Source organism: Alosa pseudoharengus, unplaced genomic scaffold (assembly GCF_046254945.1).
Source record: "Alosa pseudoharengus isolate Yale_2024_CS ecotype anadromous, Long Island Sound unplaced genomic scaffold, YU_APseudo_1.1 YU_APseudo_1.1_scf_9, whole genome shotgun sequence".
NCBI classification, from domain to species: Eukaryota; Metazoa; Chordata; class Actinopteri; order Clupeiformes; family Clupeidae; genus Alosa; species Alosa pseudoharengus.
This window is the reverse complement of record NW_027468881.1, coordinates 350,964-370,467: the sequence shown is the minus strand read 5'-3', so window position 1 is coordinate 370,467 and position 19,504 is coordinate 350,964. Positions and strand designations below refer to the sequence as shown.

The following is a 19,504-nucleotide window of genomic DNA, read 5'->3' as shown; positions in this document are numbered from 1 at the left end:
TGAGCTGTGCTGTGTGAAAAATAAGATTCTAACCTAAGTTCTGTCTAAAACTGATCATCTGAAGGGCTGACTCTTTTATTCTTCAGTGTATATATCACCATCAAATTTGACCTAATACCATTAACTGAGGCCTCTAGCTGTTGCTGCCAGTTCAGAGTTACCACTGATAAAGAGATCTGTCTTAGGATAATATGATTGGCATTATCAAGTTCTGTGTATACATATATATACACACAACTGTGATTTTTACTTCAAGCTTACATTGGTAAGTGTTCATTAGTGTATTCTGAGTATCATTCTGCTGTATTAAAACAAAGAATGTTGATCAATATTGAATTGACCATTTATTTTTACTGACTGTCATATACTCTAAGCTAACATCTAACCAAGTAAGTGGTTTTCAAGAATACTGTAAGACTGTGTAATCTGAATAATCATACTGTAAGTAATATGTTATACACAGCAGTTTTTTTGCATTTACATGCAATGGTAATTCCCTGGAATTGCATTTTCTAGTTTTCTTATGCAAGCATCATGCAACCATGCAAAAGCAATGAAACTAATTATATCTTAGTCTTAATCTTACATTAGTAAAGCAGTCCTCTGATGTGCATGTCACAAAACATTTAAGTGAAAGTGCATGTATAACAATATAGGCATAATAATGATTGTGATAATGATAATGACAATTTGATTTGGAGGGAGTGGGGTTGGGTACGTGTAGATGAGCCCTATGACCCCAAAGTCTGCCATGACTGGGCCTCAGGTCAAAGAAGTTTGAGAAAGGCTGGTCTACATAACCTGCATCAGATTGAGGTTTGCAGTGATGCGCCTGAAGGCACGGGTTGAGGACCCAGTCAGTTACGTCACAATATGCACTTTGAATCTTGAAAAAAAAAATATTGACCTACCTACCGACCCATTTTTTAAATTTTTTTGGCTATTACTGCAAACAAGAATATTTTTAAGGATGGCCTCATGACTGTGAAAATGGCTGACATTGAACCACAGTGCTTTAAATGGGAGCCCCCAGTATCAGTCATCAAGGCATCAAAATCTGCAGAAACACTTACAACACACAACATCACTCATAAACACACACACACACACACATGGACAGAACCACCACTGTTCAAGAGACCATTTTGGGGCTAAATGTGCTTTTTCTCATTTGGTTGTTTTCTGTTTGTTTAGAGCAGAATGAGCCACTGCTGTTCAAAGGGCCCATTTGTGTGAAATTATTATTATAATTTATGTTATTATTATTTATTATTATTTACTATAGGGTTCTAGAATAAATAAAACAGTGTGTTTGAAATAATGGAATTTGTGCTCTCTCATAAAGCTGGGTCGATGGGACATGGGGAGGGTGGGTCTGTTGATCGGGGGGAGGTGGCGTGGCGCCACGAGTAGTTCAAGCAGACGTAGGACTTTCATGTACTTCGATCAGGGGGGAGAGGGCGTGGCACTGTGCCAATGCCTCACTTCTTGCAAACTTCAAAACTTGAGAGCCCTGTATACAGTGAGGTGAAGCACACACTAATCCCGGCGCAGTGAGCTGCCTGCAACAACAGCGGCGCTCGGGGAGCAGTGAGTGGTTAAATTATAAAAATTTCCCTCGGGATGACTACTATCTATCTATATCCATCTATCTATCTATCTATCTACCTGTGCACACACCTTGGAAACTAGATGATAATGATGATGGTAGTTGTGAATAGTAGCAACCAAAGTCTGAAGTACCATCACAGATGCTAGCTACTAGTGTTTCTTACTGCAGCTTCTTCTGCTGTGTAACGTAGTTAGCGTTAATATTTTCACAACAGCGACACCTCTGTTCAGGAGAATATTGCAACTAGTGTCGCGACCACCATTCGCGAGTATAAATGGTTACGGCGCTTCTGTGACGTCACATTGTCGCGCTACCGGTTGGGTGCGTCGAGTATGTGGGACGTTTTAGGTGCCTTGCTCAAGGGCACTTCAGCCATGCCTACTGGTCGGGGTTCGAACCGGCAACCCTCCGGTTACAAGTCCGAAGCGCGAAACACAATAATAGTCAGTCAGTCATTATCAATCACTTTCACTTTTCTTCATTGCTGTGGCCGTTTATGATCCAATCAGCAACATATCAGAAATATAGAAAATAACATGTAACACAGTTATTAGAGAAGAGTCAGTCATTCCCCTTTGTTGCTGTGGCCGTTTATGATCCAATCAGCAACATATCAGAAATACTATACTACTATGGATATATAAAGGCTTTGCTGACAAATGCCTAGGCTAACAAATGCTTAGGCCCCGTTGATGCGGACTCCAAGCAGCCAGCCTTAGCTTGTTCTTAGCATATGTCGCAATTATTTGACTTTATACACAGACATTCAAGACTGGCAGCCTTAACCCTTTACCCCCCACAAGCACGCAATATGGCAACTGTGGCAAGGAAAAACTCCCATATTCCAGGAAGAAACCTTGAGCAGAACCTGACTTACTGTAATAGGGGGAGCCCATCTGCTTCTGGCCAATGGCAGCAGATGTAGAATAATCTGAAAAAGTAGTCTACAGGATAAGATGAGTTAACTAAAGGCTTTCCTAATACAGGTATGTTTTCAGATCTTTCTTAAAAATAGTTACTGAACTCGCCTGCTTGATGTACAGAGGCAGGGTGTTCCATAGTTTTGGGGCATAATGGATAAAAGTAGCTTCTCCACTTTGCTTGTGGAGCACTTTGGGTACAATTAAAAGATTAGAATTGGATGATCTAAGTTTCCTTTGTGGTTGATAAGATATTAAAAGCTCAGAGATATATGAAGGTGCTATGCCATTCAGAGCTTTGTAAGTAATGAACATAACCTTAAAATCAATTCTATAGGAAACGGGGAGCCAGTGCAGTTCAACCAACACAGGGGTGATGTGTTCTCTCTTCTTGGTCTTAGTTAAAAGTCTAGCCGCAGAGTTCTGTATGAGTGCCAATTTATTTAGATGTTTTTTGGGAAGACCAGTGAAAAGTGCATTGCAGTAGTCTAACCTGCTAGTGATAAAGGCATGAATTAGTTTTTCTGCATCTTGTTGAGTTAAAAAGGGCCGCACTTTGGCAATGTTTCTCAGGTGGAAATAGGCTGTCTGAGTAACTTTACTGATATGGGGCTTAAAACTTAACTCTGCATCTAAGATGACACCGAGGCTTGTTACTTTTGGTTTGACCTGGTGCGCCAAGTTCCCCAGATTACTAAGAACAATGGGTCATAGGCAGGTGATGGGTCGCTAGGCTGTACGGGCCAGGAATCCAGATAGGGGGACAGTAATAGGGCAGTCTAGGATGGGACTTCAGGTGAGATGGGTGAGAGGAGGGCCAAGCACACGGATGATTGATGACTGGTGATGATATACCTCAGAAGTGAGGTACAGAAAGGGGGAAGAAAGAGAGATGTAGAGTGGGTTAGTATTACTGAAAATCAAAATGGTTAATGTCAATAAGTAATCAGTGGTACTATATATTGTTACAGTATACCATAGTGAGAATAGGCAAGAGAGGGAGAGTTGAGAGAGAGAGAGAAGGGGAGAGAGGAGAGAGAGAGGGGGGGGGTGGTACGGCGTGGCACCTGAAAAGTCCATGACAGCACTATGCTATAGCAGCATAACTAAGGCATGGTGAGGGGTAGTCGACACCAGCGCAGGTATGGTCAGTGACCACCATCGCACACGTGACTGGGGTGCCAGTCACACGAGGATTCAGCAGGGTGGTCCATTCCAAAAATCCCTGAGGTGGGGGAAGTTCCACACCGCACCATACCTAACTATGGGAGGCAGTAAAGAGGTATGTTTTAAGTCTAGACTTAAAAATAGGGAGGGTGTCTGCTAGTCGAATTGAGGAAGGGAGATTATTAGCAAGCATCTTCATGGCCCGCTATTGCAATTCCTTCAATTGTGTTTTGCAGAAAGCAGGAATGCTAGTCCAGTGGTCAAAATGACACGATAACATAAGGATGTGCGAGTAATACGAGTGATTTTTAGCGATGGAGAGCCGCCTCATGTGATACATTTTAGGGATTAAATATCTAAAATTGTATTAGGCCTATTTGTAATGGAAATGACTGACACATACAGTAGTTGGCTAAACCAATATAAGTGATTTAACCATAAGCAATGACCAACGTTGAACCTGCACACGAAACAACTTTAAGAAAAACTTAGATTGGTGCGCTACTTTCATCCAAACAAAAACTTTTCAAAGACAGCAATGACTGGCACTTGCCTGCCTAATGTATTTCTGTCTTTTATTTTTGTTTTGTTTTGTTTTATTGCCTCTGCACCTCTGCTTTTTAATCATAAGCGATGCCATTGATATGACGCCCCCTCAAATTGAGCTACACTGCCCACAGCATATTGAACGTGTAACCTGCTATTCTTATTGCCATGATTTACGTGTGGTAATGAATGAAGCCATGCCACATGTTGTGCGTCAATGAGATTAGACTAGATTACATAGGCTACTCTACATTATGGTTTGTCTGTTCATTGTATGATGCATGAAAAGTAGTATGTTGGTGCGCACATCCAAGGCAGGTGCTGGACAAAAAGTGCTAGGCTATCAAAGAGTGGATTGTCCGCACACTTGCTCCCATCAGGAATTTTTATTGAGTTTCACCCGTGTGTAACGTTTCGAGCTAAACGCTCTTCATCAGACTTCATTGTATGATACAACAACATGAAAAGCTACAGGGCCGATATTCATACACTTTGGTTGTAAAGTGTAGTTTGGGTGAAGACATTACATTTTGAAGCTAATCCAAATCCTTAAATGGATTTGTGAATTCCGTTTCATGTTCACAAAAGCTGGTAACATTTTGGCCTTGGCCTTATGGCCTCAGCCAAGGGTCCCTTGAGCTGAAAAAGGTTGAAGGCCCCTGTACTGTATTATGGTAACGAAATGCGAGCTTTACACAAGTATTAATGCTAGTAAGGTGCATTGTTATGTAATTTATAATGGGCAATTAATGGAAATATTATTTCTTGTTTATTCTCATTTCAAACCACACACATCCTATTGTGGCTATAGATGCGTTCATGAGTATCCAGCTACATTTAATGAGTTAAGTGAAATATATTGATGCACATATAAAACACTGGATGTGGTGGACATTCCTTTATTCTGAGATACATCCCAAAATAATTCCAAACAGACATAAGGTGCTTAGAGAGCAGACCCATTTAGATTATTTGTCAAATAAACCAGTAAAACAGTATTAGGGGATGGAATATGTAACATCAGTGTTTCCCATTCATTGGCTAATATGTGGCAGGCCGCCATGAAATCAAAACCAGCCGCCACACAATAATGTTCTATGTTGTACTATTTAAATAATTTAAAAATAATTCAATCACTTTAATTTCATTTGACTAGGTTACTCGTGCATGCTGTATTCATTTTACTGACTCTGACACTAAATGTTTGCAAAATCCCGATGTAAATGGAAAATTTTTCCAAGACTCAGGGCCCAGTTCCCCGAAAGCATCTTAAGCCTAAGAGCGTCGTAAAGTTCCTCTTACGAACGTCTTAAGATTTGCCGACTGTTTCCCGAAACCATCATAGCTTAAGAGCGTCGTGAAAACACTCGTATATCTACGAGTGCTCCAGAGTTCTCGTTTCCGGCTAAGAGTGTCTTAACAGTACTTCTCACTGAGGTCACCAACAGGACAAACAGAGGAATTACAACTTAGAATACATAATCCAATTTACATTCCCATTCTTTATTGTGTTTACCTGTGATGAATCAGATTTTAGCGTGCAAAATAGCATAGCCTACATTTAATGGTCATAATAATGTGATGAAAAGATATGATTCTGAAGGAGAATATCTGCCTTTTGGAGAATATGATCGATCGTCTATTGACTGATAGTCACGGTGCGTCTGTGAATGGAGGTACGTCTTTGCGACAGTGTCCACTAAGCATACCATGCTTATTTCGACCGATTTCGACCCTCTGCCCAACATAGCTGGAGGTGCCAGTGGCAATAGTGATGATGGTGTCCGTAATGGACGTGGTATAGACAGCAGGGGTTGTAAAAATAGGGCTCTGAAGAACTACAAAGTCACCCGCGATATGGAACTGATTTGTCCAGGCTACTTTATTGGTATAGTAGCATAGGGTTTGTGATTATAGTAATAGTTTACTATTGTTGGTTTACATGTGACTGTACTCCTGTTCATTTGTTATGTCGGTGAAATGACAAAAAAAGAAAGAAAAACTGCTCAAATACAGTATGTTCAACATCTAGTATTTACTGAAATGTGCATAATTCACGGTGGTTACCATCCAGTGACGTCATAATATGCAAATTAGATGAGTAAATTTACCCCCTTCATAAACTTCTGTTCATACTAAATGATTTTCACATTTACAGTAGGACTTTATCTCTGACCACTTGCAAGCCATGGCCTTTTGAAATGTTTATGTACAAATCCAATTTATTCTTTTTAAACCCTGGCGGCTAAAGGGTTAAGAGCATCTTAAGAGCAGTGCACGCGCATTCACGCTACGAGTATGTTCGGGAAACAGTCGGAAAAAGCAAACGAACGATCGTAAGGTGAATCGTAGAACACCCTCGTAAGATCGTTTCTCCGACGTTATCGGGAAACTGGGCCCAGAACTGTTTGTCTCAAGGAGAAGTATGAACCTTTAATTTAACTAACTATGCAGAAAACATTAGGCTAGGCTCATATCTCAGCAACACTTTCACGTATAAAAACCAAACTTGGTACATGGACTGTGGAACCCATCCTGAGGAGACACAGTAAATTTGGTGACATTTGACCACTATGGCGGGGGCGCTAAAGTTACAGGAACTTAGCTCATATCTAAGCAATGCTTTCATTTCTCAAAACAAAACTTGGTACAGGGACTCGGGACTCCATTGTGAGGCCACACATATAATTTGGTGCCCTTTGACCTAGGGGTCGCTGCAACTGGCAAAAATGTGTTTTGGCATTTCGGATGTATGTTAATGCACGTAACCTTTGACATCTATGCACGATTTTGAAAAATGAGCCACTGTTGGAATTCTTTGATCACGCCAGGTTCAACGTAGCATATTCCACTGTCTGCTCACATTAGTGACCGCACTAGAGCAAGCACACTTTCGCAGTTCCTCGGAAATGCATTCTAGTTATTATTATTATTATTATTATTATTATTATTATTATTATTATTATTCACTTTTTTGGGGCCTGACGTAGCCTGGGTTTTCCCATGCTGCCTTACGCATGATTTTATTCACGCTGCTAGGCAGCCTGGATTCCATGGACTTCGTTTTCACCTCAATGAAGGAACCACTCACAGAACGGAGGGGGGACAGCAAGATGATGACGACACACCGAAGCGGTTATGAGCTTGAGGTTTGGCGTTAGCCAGGCTAGGCCTGACGATCCCATGGTCGAAAACTCACTAGCGCCCCCTTATGTTATATCTCCCTAACAACAACTTTTGTACATACAATGCATTAGCCATGCCCAACAGGAAGTGAGCACTGCAAAAACTGCTTATCTAATAAAATCTAACCAAGATTATTAACCTGTTGAGGAGTGAATTCTTTAAGACAATGCCGTTCCCCAGAGAGTGAATTATTTTCCTGGCTCCTTCTAGAATTCTACGCGAACGTTCTATAGTTTCAGTGTTCTTAACATTGTTTAATGGCAGAAAAGTCCCTGAGGGTAATTGTTGCGTCATGTTATAGAACCTTTTTCGAAAAAACGTTCTAATCACATATTTGTGATCGTACTCCCAGGTGCCCAGCTGCATCTGATCACATATTTGTGACCGTACTCCTCAACAGGTTAATCTTATATCAAGATTTTGTATTGTTTTCAGTATAAAGAGACTTACCTAGCACTTTCTTGTGAAATCATTTGACTTAATTTAAGAAAAGTTTGACTTATTTTAAGACATCTCATCCTAAAAACAAGCACATTTTCTGCCTGTGCGTTCAGCAAATTTGTCCTAAAAACAAGCAAATTTGTCTGCCAGTGCATTGAGTTTTTATTTGTTAATTTTGTTTGTTGTCTGTCTTGTATGTCTTGGTGTCACGGGCAGTGGCATAACTATCGGTAAACAGGGTATGCAATCGCTTACGGGTCTGGACCAATCAGGGGCCCACAAGACTTTGGCAGAAATAAATTAGCATCCAGGCCCCCTTCCGAAAACTATACCCGCGACTGTGCCTTTCACTGTAACGTGCTCCTGCTCGATGGTGTCCCTCTTTAAGAATGTCATCTGACTACATAAATATATAATTACACAAATATATTTCAATACATAATGAAAATATTTTAGTGATCATTAAATAGGTCTACATTTCTGAAACAAACTATGATGGATTTTTGGTGTTATTTGTTTTGAATTGGGACTGGGGATTGTGGGATATAAGTGTACGTGTACTGCGTGCAAAAACAGTAAACACGTTGAATTTGGACAATTTCAAAACACGTTGAATTGGACAAAAAAAAACAACAACAATTTCAAAACAGTAAACACGTTGAATTGGACAATTTCAAAGTTCAACAGCCTGAGACACTTTGCACTGCGACAGCCAATGAACTGTTTTTGCAAGCAAAGCGGCTGGTGGAGATTTACCAAGATGATAACTAGGCCTACTGATTTTCCAATACAACTGTTGTCATTCCGTGCATGCTTGAAAGTAATGAAAAGTGCCATTGTGCTCCGTCTGGCATCTTTTGTCTTATGTGTCAATCTCTTGTGTGTGGAGCGCTTTGGGTTGCACTTTGTGCATGTTAAATGTGTTATACAAATAAAACTGACTTGACTTGACTATAGAAACGTATTTATTTAATAAGACTGAGAAATCCCTGAATTTTACATGGCGATGTGATAGCATCCACGTGATAGCATCTATTGCTATCACGTGGCTTAAGGTGTTGGGGGGCTGCTTTACTCTCTGTACAGCTACTGTACCTGTTAACTACCATTACACTGGCATATTTTTAAGGTTAAAAAATCAATATGGGACACACAAAAATCCCCACAAAGAATGTAAGAAAGTATGAATATGTCAATATACATCTATTTTTATATTTTCTAAATAAATCAATGACCTCAATGACCTCATGACCTCAATGATTTCATTTCAGGTGCATGTGCGAGAGTGATATTAGCCTATTTAATATAGCGTGGAGGTTGTGAGAACATGTTAGCTGAGCAATAGCAACAGAAAGCTAAATGATATAGTTGTATTTTGTGTTAGAAACCTGGGAGATCTCCCTTTGAGATTTTCACAGCTCAGTGTTGACAGGTATGATGGGGAGGCATACGTAAGGGAGGTTGTATTGATAAGGGAGGTTGTATTGTATTGAAGTACATCAGGCGAATCTGTGTTGAAATCTAAATTGAACTATGTAAATATCTCCCCCAAATTACCAAAATAAGGTCAATGTGGTTGGTTACTTACATTACAGGAAGGGGCAGGATATGTGTAGACAGCCATATTGGTGTTACGAAGTACATTTCTTTGGAGGATTCTATGAACGCTTTGTCTCCTTATTAGAAAGTCTGCTGTAACATAACACACTAAATAGTTATTCTTTGGTGAACTCTGGTGGTCAAAAATAGTTGAACCTGAGATGAGTTGCTTAGGCTATCTTACACCTTTATGAATTATTTTTCCTTCCACTTTTTCTAACAATTGTTTTACATTTAAATGAGTTCATTTTTAGGTGCAAGATTACTATTGGATTGCATTTATGTGGAATTCAGCAAAGTAGGGCCATAATGCAAATTTCCATGTATATTTCAATTTCCATGTCACCATGTGTTTATTTCCATTGTTGAGGGGCTATGTTTGCCATATACCAGGGAAATGTATAAAATAACCATGTACATATCTGTCCCCATAAGCAAAATGTCATGTAATCATGAAATCTCTAAAAAAATGTTCATGTGTAATATCTACATCAAATATTCTATTCACAATGGATTGGAAACACAAAAGTTTGCCCAACATCAGAGATTAAGAATAGGATTAATGAGAATGTTTCTCTCAGTTTTTCAGTAGGTTATTCAAACACACACACAACATGACAAGTTAATGTAAAATATTAAAATGGAATTGACTGGAGAGAGGGGAGGAAATAAATGTAATTGGTAATTCCAATCCTGTTTAGATGGATTTTTCAAAAAGGTTTTGAAGAAACCTTGAGTACAGTATTTAGAAGTAATTTTGGTCATCGTAATAGACAACAATTAGACTTAATGGCACTTGTTTTGTATCTGTGTCCCAATTTTGTGCAGGAACCAGGTGGAGGTTGCAAGGTTGTTGTTGAGTAAAGAGGCCAATGTAAATCTTCTGAATAACTCCATGTGTACCGCCCTCCACATTGCTGTCAACAAAGGTTTCACAGAAGTGGTCCATGTTCTAACTGAACATTTAGCGGATGTCAACCTTCAGGTGAGTTTCTGTGTGTCTGTTCTATATTTGCATGTGAAAGTTCTGTATGCATATGCTTCATTGATAGTTGTCTGTCTCTTGAATCTGAGTTGGTCATCTGTCAGTCATTAAATAGTTTCATACTCCAAAAGGCAAAACATTTGGGAATGGCGCATCACCAGAATGTTGATTTGTTGACCACTTTTGACAATTTAATGTTGTGGACAATTTTTTAAAAGAACCAGTTCAGGCGCTGTTTAGGCACCGGTGTAGCACCACCACATAATTTGTATAGGATTCACTAATAAACCTGGTCAGAAAATAATTAACAACCAGGTATGTTGGTTGGTAAGTGTTTTCCACATTGTTTGTTTACCACCCTCTATATGTACGTACGGGCCTGTATAAGAATACTGTCTGTATATTTTCTTTGGTTTACATGGTGTGGGAAAACCCGTCAGTTGTCAAACCCGTCAGCTGATTGTCTTAATGCGTCAGCTGAGACACCTTTCAGCTGATGCCGGAACTTTTGAATGACTTTAAATGGGGTAAGAGAAGAGAGGAGGCGCGTAAAATGCTCAGGGAGTCCAAGCGAGACCTGAGATATCTGCAGGCTACTTGAAAAAAGCTAATTGTGGAAATAGCTAAAAGCCACACCGATTTAATGGATGAAAAAGGACCTAATGCAATCGTTGCCAAGTTGGAAACCGGTAACACTGCTCTATTTTTGTTGCTGTGGTTGTGTCGCAGACCCAGCGTGTTTTTCTTTTCTTATGGAGGATTCGTTGTGGATTACTTCCTTTTTGGTTTGTGAATTATAAAGACTGGGTCGTGGTTATTTTTCCATTGCTGTTTTCCGTGGATTATTATTTTTCGGATGAAGTGACTTTGTTTGAACCTACAGTGGGTCCCATTTAGAAGTGGCCACTTCATTCACGCTTCCTGTGATTCACGCAGGTGCGTGAATTGTATTACAACTTTTCGCCACGAGGTGGCAGCTTAAGTCTGCTGTAGCATTGCCGGTAAACAGGGCAGCGGACTGCATTCAGAGGCGTTGCAAGCGGAAGTGTGATTGATACTGTAAGCTACAGAATGATATTAAAGATCACCTCGTTGAACTCATACAGTAGACTAGGCTAAATCAGAGCCTACTTTTTTTTTATCAAGCTGGGGCCAGAGATGATGGCATTTGGCAAACAGTTTAGGTCTACTCAAAATGAGTAAAACCAAATTTGGTGAAATCTGGCACTTTTTTCCCTTTCCACTTTGTAATTTGCAACTTTGCAACAGTAATTTCATTAATTCCAGTCGGAGGAAGGAAACACATGCAGTTTTCATGTTTAATTAATTTGGTAGTCTTATTATCTGCTAAGCTATAAGCCTAATTCAAAACCATTTTCTGATATTTTGCCAATTGCGCCCAATGCGTGAGACACACACATGTGAATCCATTCACACGCTCACATGCCACACCTTGTATTGCTCTGAGGGGGGGGGGGGTTTAATCAAGGGTTTCTCCCCCGGGATATTTAAAAAAAAATTTGAATACGCAATCGTGAGAAGGAAAGAGCAACAATCTTACCATGTCTGACTACTCACGTGAACAAAGTGCAGGGCTGAAGCACAGGCTAAACATATGAGCACAGTTAAACACCTCTAATATGCTAGGATTTATCCAAAATATTAATATCCAAATGCAAGCAGGGTGCGATTGGTCAGAAAATCACGAAAACAATTAACAGGCCAGATTCTAGAGTCAGTCTTTTCCATTCTTTTCGGTTCTGCTGTGAGGATGACAAGCAGGTGTAGTGCACATCTGTTTCTCTCACTCCCGTACATCGTTCGGTTCATGTCCTCCTGCCTGTGTTTATTTTGGGAGATTGAGAGCATCATTTGTCAAGCAGGGTGCCCGACTCAATAGGCCTACCAAAATGCCTACAGGTTTAGATCAGGTGTGGTGATCAGCAAGCTTTCTAATTAATCCCAAAAATCGCTAGGCCACCTGAAATATTGGCTGATAGAACACTGTTATGCCCATGCATTAGCTATAGCGTCAGTTGCACACAAAATAATATAGCCTAATGAGCATGGTGCCTTCTTCAAACTCTCTTTTTCTTACCTTCTATCTCTCATTTTGGCTTTGTGCGTGTTACTGAGTGATGTTTGTGGACATTGTTATACAAACAGCCAAGTTTTAGCCTATTTAATATTTGCCACTCTGTTCACTCTAGATCCTACGGAGCCCTCCGGGTGACATGGGAAAAAAAACATGGGTTAAAAAAAAAAAAAAAAAAAAAAAAAAAAAGTAATGGGAAAAAAAACATGAAGAAGGAAAAAAAAACAATGTACTTTTGCGGGATCTCGCAAAACTTTTGCGAGATCTCGCAAAACTTTTTTTCTACTTTTGGAACTTGCTGGGCTTCCTACTTGACCCCAATAGGCCCACAAACCACTACTGCCAGATGGCAATCGTATCATGATACTATGATTGCTCTATCACTGTTGTGTGTTGCGGGTTTTCTGGACACATTACATAGGCCTATGACACGGGAGGGAGAGGGAGACACCTGCGTGCAGACACGCACACACAGCAGGCTACAATAAATTGCCTAACAGACAGCAGCCTAATTTCGAGGTATCACTAATACCTATTAAATAAATGTAAAGGACACAGAACTGTAAGCTCAAATTCAAAAACGTTTGAAGTCTACCCAAACATATGCAAAGGTAATATATATAAATTGTGTTGCATATAGCCAGCTTAATTAATGTCAATTTAAAGATTATGATTAGCAGTTTCTATGCATTTTAACATTGATAGTTACAGGAAGCCACGTTGTTGTTTAAACTATTGTTGCTTCTAGCCCACGTTACCTCCAGTTTCACTTGCTGCAGGGACGCACACATTCTCCGATGTAGAACTCAAATGTGTCTTGACGCCGCCGTTTGTAAGATCAGATCAAATAAGACGTTCTAAATGGAACGGAAAGCATTATGCTTTCTCTGCCTATGATCTGCAACTTTTCTCAAACTATGGGCCTCCTCAACAATTAACCTACTACTGCTCCACGTAGCCGCGAAATTAAGTTATGCCCGGTGCTTCACACGTCTGCTCATTTGCAGCATACTTATTCATTTGGTGTCATTAACTATATAGACATAGCCCAGTCAGCACACATACAGTACATCTCCAAGACGCTTGGAAAGGAACAGCTTAATTACATCGCGTTCCATTTAGAACGTCTTATTTGATCTGATCTTACAAACGGCGGCGTCGAGACACATTTGAGTTCTACATCGGAGATAGAACGCTTATGATCGCTCATGCAATGTGTGCGTCCCTGCAGCAAGTGAAACTGGAGGTGTGGGCTAGAAGCAACAATAGTTTAAACAACAACGTGGCTTCCTGTAACTATCAATGGAAAAATGCATAGAAACTGCTAATCATAATCTTTAAATTGACATTAATTAAGCTGGCTATATGCAACACAATTTATTTATATTCCCTTTGCATATGTTTGGGTAGACTTCAAACGTTTTTGAATTTGAGCATACAGTTCTGTGTCCTTTACATTTATTTAATAGGTATTAGTGATACCTCGAAATTAGGCTGCTGTCTGTTAGGCAATTTATTGTAGCCTGCTGTGTGTGCGTGTCTGCACGCAGGTGTCTCCCTCTCCCTCCCGTGTCATAGGCCTATGTAATGTGTCCAGAAAACCCACAAAACGCAACAGTGATAGAGCAATCATAGTATCATGATATGATTGCCATCTGGCGGTAGTGGTTTGTGGGCCTATTGGGGTCAAGTAGGAAGCCCAGCAAGTTCCAAAAGTAGAAAAAAAGTTTTGCGAGATCTCAGTCCAGGGGTAAATTAAGTCAAAAAACAAGTGTTGTGAATATTACTTTCCATATTAAAAATCCCAGGGGACACAAATCAATCAGAAGGAGATAGGTTACAATATAAAAGTACTTTATTCTAAATATTTGTTAAAATGAATAGCAATTGGCACCTTGACAAAACACTGGATATGGAAATAGTAATAGTAAGATGGCAAAGGACAAAACTTGGACATCCCTTGGCCCGTGGGGAGATCACATACCAGTTGCCTCTCCCTTCCACGCTATGACCTGGTCCAGATGGTCTATGTATTTATTGCAGACATCAGCTGTGAATTTGTTTTGCCAAAAAAACTCTATTGTAGAGATCATAGCGCCTTTGCTCATGGGTTTGGCCTCACAGTGTATTGTTTCATGGAAGCCCACACTAACTCAATGAGGTTCAGATCCAGCGACCTAAAAACAGAAACACATGGACATATCAGCACTGTTAGCCTATTTTCTGATATTTATTCATCCAGAATATTTTTTAAAAAAAATTTAGATTATTAAAATAACTACAATAACTTACTCTGCCGGTGTCGGTACCCAGTTGACCCCTTACATTGAATGCAGGCCTTGACACTTTTTGCTGTGTGTTTTGGATTGCTGTCTGACAAAATCAAACAGGACAAATTAGGAGGACAACTTAATCATTAAACAAACATTAGTAGCCTAATCATCACCACGTTGCTTTTATTATAATCATGCAAAAGATTGTTATGAAAAACAGATTGTTAGCCTACCTTGGAAGAATATATGTGTAGACATACGGAAACGCTCCCTTAAGTATGGACCGGCAGCTTTTTTGATTATCAAGTGTTGATCCATAATACCTGTAGGTTAAATACAGTGGGTCCCCGTTAAGTTTGGACGGGTTCCTTCATGAATCACGCACCCCATTTTCTCAGCAGAAATGGCACAAACTGCAGTTGACACAAACAACCACAAGGTGTCACTTGGGTGCCACTACTATTTTTGATGCGACTGACTTACTGCTTCCATGACGCAGCGGGGGCACGGGAACTTAAATTGATCACGGTAGTTTAAGCTTACACTTGACAAAACATTCTAATATGAAAATGTAGATGCAATTGTTGTAAAATGGTGCAGCTCCTTTAAGAAAGCACCGTGTGCAGGGATGGAGAGAGAGAAAGCGAGAGGGGATAGGCCTATGTGTGTTAGAACTTCGTGTGGAAAAAGTATGTGCTGTTGAGACTGGAGCGAGTCATATTCAAAATAATGCAAAAAAAAAGCAATTATCCTCATTCATTGCAACCAAAGCATGCCTGCTTGCCGACGTTCAAACGAAAAATATATCAAAGCACCTTTTGCGTTTGAATGTAGCACGAAAAATGTTTTAAACAGCTGGACAAATGATTTAGCTAATTGATTATATAACCTGTACACCAGCAATTGTTGAACATTTACCTGTACAAGTACATTGATAGTAGCCCAGCCTAACAGCATGTTGTAGGCCTACTGTAGAAATTTCACTTAAATTGCAACCGCAACATGCCTGCTTGCCAACGTTCAAACGACAACGAAAAAGATAATAAAACAACAAGAGGGTTGAGTCTGAATGACACTGAGTTTTTAGACACTGAGTTTTTGTAGTTAAGAAATATTTTCATATAAAAAAATGGTCATTCTTCAATCTCCTTCACTGACGCCTATGGAAAAGGCTTAACGTCCCAAAACAACGATCAATGATCATCAAATTTCTCTCTCACATTGCTCCTCATAACCATCTATAAAAAAGTGTTTTTTCTTTTGGACCTTATAATAGGCTCGATATATAATTCCAAAGTGGGCAGATAGGGGCCACTGCACTTAAAACTTAAAAAGATGAAGCTTTCCGAACTTTGAAATTGCGATCAGTGACTGGCATCGGGTGAACGAAGCTTTTCGAAGTTGAACAGGCTATTAAAAACTATTTGCGCACCTCCATGTCACAGGAGAGACTGGGCTCTCCCTTCTATGAAAAAGACGTTAGGCTACCTGCAAACTGGCCTATGATTTCATTGCTGAGTTTGCGGCAAAGCAAGATTTTTTTTTTTTTTCCTGAGTCAGGATATGGCGAGTCAGTGTCATTTATTTGTACAATGTTAGCCTATAGATACAGACCAGTACATCTTATCAATAGTTTGAATGTCGTGTGTTTTTCTGCTCATTGACAAATACCGTTCAGCACAATGATTCATGCCCAATTAATTCCCCCTGTTAAAGTGTTCCCCTTTGTTACACTATTTGGTTTCGTGATGTAGCCTATGATAAACACCATATGGCCAAATATGTGACTCAGCTAATGTGATAGGCTATACAATTGAATTTCCCCTCTTAAAGGCAAGCTGGTGTAGCTTATTAGACTAGGCTACTATTAAAATACACCGACGGTAGCCTTGGCTATGTGTAAAGTAAGCTATCGCATGATTTCATGCACGTAAGTGAAAAGGGCCTTGCATCTGTCAAGTTCGCACAGGGCCTCGCATCCCCTTGCGACGGCCCTGCAGCTCCTCCTAAGACAGCGAGGAAAAAGTTAAAATACGCGATAAACCCGGGAAAAGTTGACAGGTTTGTTTCGGTCGCGGTGATTATTTGTGAAATTGTGCAAACGACAGCCTTTTCAAGGAATTTCAAGGAAGGAGTCGTAGCATGCAAGCTCCCAAATTGACCCAGTAGCCTAAGGCATCAATAAATTGTTGGGACTGGGGAGGGTCATGCGTTTTTTCTCAATCACTTTGGAGGGTCATAGAAAAAATTCTTGCTGGCGAGGGAGGGTCACGTCTTTTTTGACTAACTCAATTTCAATTCAATTTATTGTGCTTATAGAGCACCAAAACATAACACATGTATCATGGCGCTTTACAGAATGTAGGCAATCAGAGAAAGAAGGAAAGAAAGGAAGAAAAGGAAAGCAAGAGAGAGGCCCATGGGTAACAGGGGCGAGGAAAAACTCCCTAGAATTGGAGATATATATAGGAAGAAACCTCGAGCAGATCCACGACTCAAGGGCCTGACCCATCTGCCTAGGGTCAGTACATGACAGTAAGGTCTGTATACATGACAAATGCATATGATAGTCGGGTGTAGAGAATAAGACATGGTGTTAAGCACTTGAGCTGAAAGTTACAAGAGGTGGGATGATTACGTATCCGTTATGGTAGTTCGTTCCCAAAACTCCCAAAACTCCTCCGGTAGCCCCTTAATTAAATAAATAACGAACAGTCCCTAATTGATTAATAGCCTAGGCCTACACCAGCAATTGTTGAACATTGACCTGTACAGGACATTGACAGTAGCCCAGCCTAACAAGCAAATGTTGCAAAATACATCAAAAGACGCAATTAATCAGAAATAAATAATGTAATCTGCATCGCTTTATTTAACAAACTGCAAGCAACAAGAGCATTGAGTTCGCTGTAAGGCCAAACCCAAGAGCAAAGCCTATCTGTTAAGGCAGTCGATAGGCTCTGGTCATCCCATACCCTCCCCCCACTTCCTGTAGCCTACCATTATGAAGGCCTGTAGCCTAAAACGACTCGTTGCAGTTTTGTGACAATAAGCTATTTCACGTTAAGCCCCCCTCCCCCATCCCCTTCTTTCACAAGCAGTGGGGGAGTGCGGGGCACAAAGTAACACTTTTTGGTAGACAAAGGAGGGTTCTCCGCGCTTCTGTCGTTTGGCCACAATCCGTTGCAACCAGGCCAGGACGGATATTTTAGAGAGAAGGAGAGACGCCGGTGCAGCTCAGATGTCTTCTTAATTTTCTTTATTCTTTAGTAAAAGGTGCAGAACATTATTAAACTTTGACTAACATTTCGATGTGTCGATGTTTTTGACTAACGAACATCGAAACGTTAGTCAACGTTTAATAATGTTCTGCACCTTTTACTAAAGAATAAAGAAAATTAAGAAGACATCTGAGCTGCACCGGCGTCTCTCCTTCTCTAACACTTTTTGGCTTTGGCTAAATATTTCTTAAATCATTTGAGTTTCGCTAGTCACATGTTTTAACAAACACTTGTTATTGAACTAATAACAGACGTGTGTCGAAAATTTACTTTATTTTCCATACGGAGAAATAACATATGCAGAGTCTAACCAAGGTCAATCTTGCCAAAAAATCCCTCAAACCTGAAAACACATGAGGCAAAAGTGCAAAACATCACAAAACTAACTAAACTAACACGCGCATATTTTTGTATTGCAATCATTGTAGCCTACAGTTGTAACAGCGCGTAACAGTTGTTTTACTCCCCGGATGCGCTCATTATAAAGAACGTTTAACGTTAACAGCTATCAATTAATCACCAAACGTCTTATAAACAAGTATTGCCAGGAGCAACACCTTGCAAAAAATGATAACAATAGGCCTAGGCCTTTATATGGCTCTGCTCCTGCCTAGATTCGAACTCAGAACTGCCTGAAAGTTGCAGACCTGTTCTGGAAATACGTGCATTAACCCACTCGACCGTCAGACAACGCTATCTGCTTCGAGTAGGCCTATTGTGTAGGACTGTAGCCTACACTGGTTGCTGTGGCACAGTCTTGAGTGACCGAATTCGTTTTTCTTTGTCATATGAATGCTGTCATTTTGTTAACATTACTGTTAAGGAGATGCTGTAGGCAAAGTCTATATTTCAACCTCGTTAGTTTAGTAAAAAAAATCTGAACTATTCACAAGGTTTCTGGGCAGCATATTTATGTTCTGTTAGCAAGCGAACTTCTCATGACTACCGACAAAGTAGCCTACTGCCAGCTGACGAAGCTCTCATTTTAAAACATTACTTAGAGACAGACACTGTACAATCAAGAAATCTTTCCACTGAATCCAAAACTATGTTTAACATTATGTACAAGGCTTAGGCTACAGTGGACTAGCATGTTGCAGGGGCTGCTAAAAACACAGAGAAACGCACTGAAAACTCGGCCAATCACAGCCCTTGCTGTCGAATGCGCCGTCTGGTTCGACCGTGGAACTCCACAGCGGACTATGCTGCCCCCAAGCGGCTGCAGTTGTACTTACATTTCACCATTCACCATGATCGTGAATGAAGTGTCAATTTTTAACTGGGACCCACTGTAATATGTTAGCACATTGTAACACTTTATTTTGCATAGGCTTTATCTTATTCTTTATTTTGAACCCTTGGGCTGTCAATACTTCATCACTCACCATCAAAAATGACA

The 19,504-nt window shown here is 40.2% G+C and overlaps 1 protein-coding gene across 5 annotated transcripts in view; it reads left to right on the top strand.

Moving 5' to 3' along the window:
* mib2 (MIB E3 ubiquitin protein ligase 2) overlaps positions 1-19,504 on the top strand; it is a 266,147-nt gene that overhangs the window by 143,890 nt on the left and 102,753 nt on the right. For all 5 annotated transcript variants that reach the window (XM_076276716.1, XM_076276717.1, XM_076276715.1 and 2 more), the window contains one exon: positions 10,300-10,456. In XM_076276716.1, the coding sequence (XP_076132831.1) occupies positions 10,300-10,456 (157 nt within the window). The remainder of the gene's footprint in view (positions 1-10,299; positions 10,457-19,504) is intronic.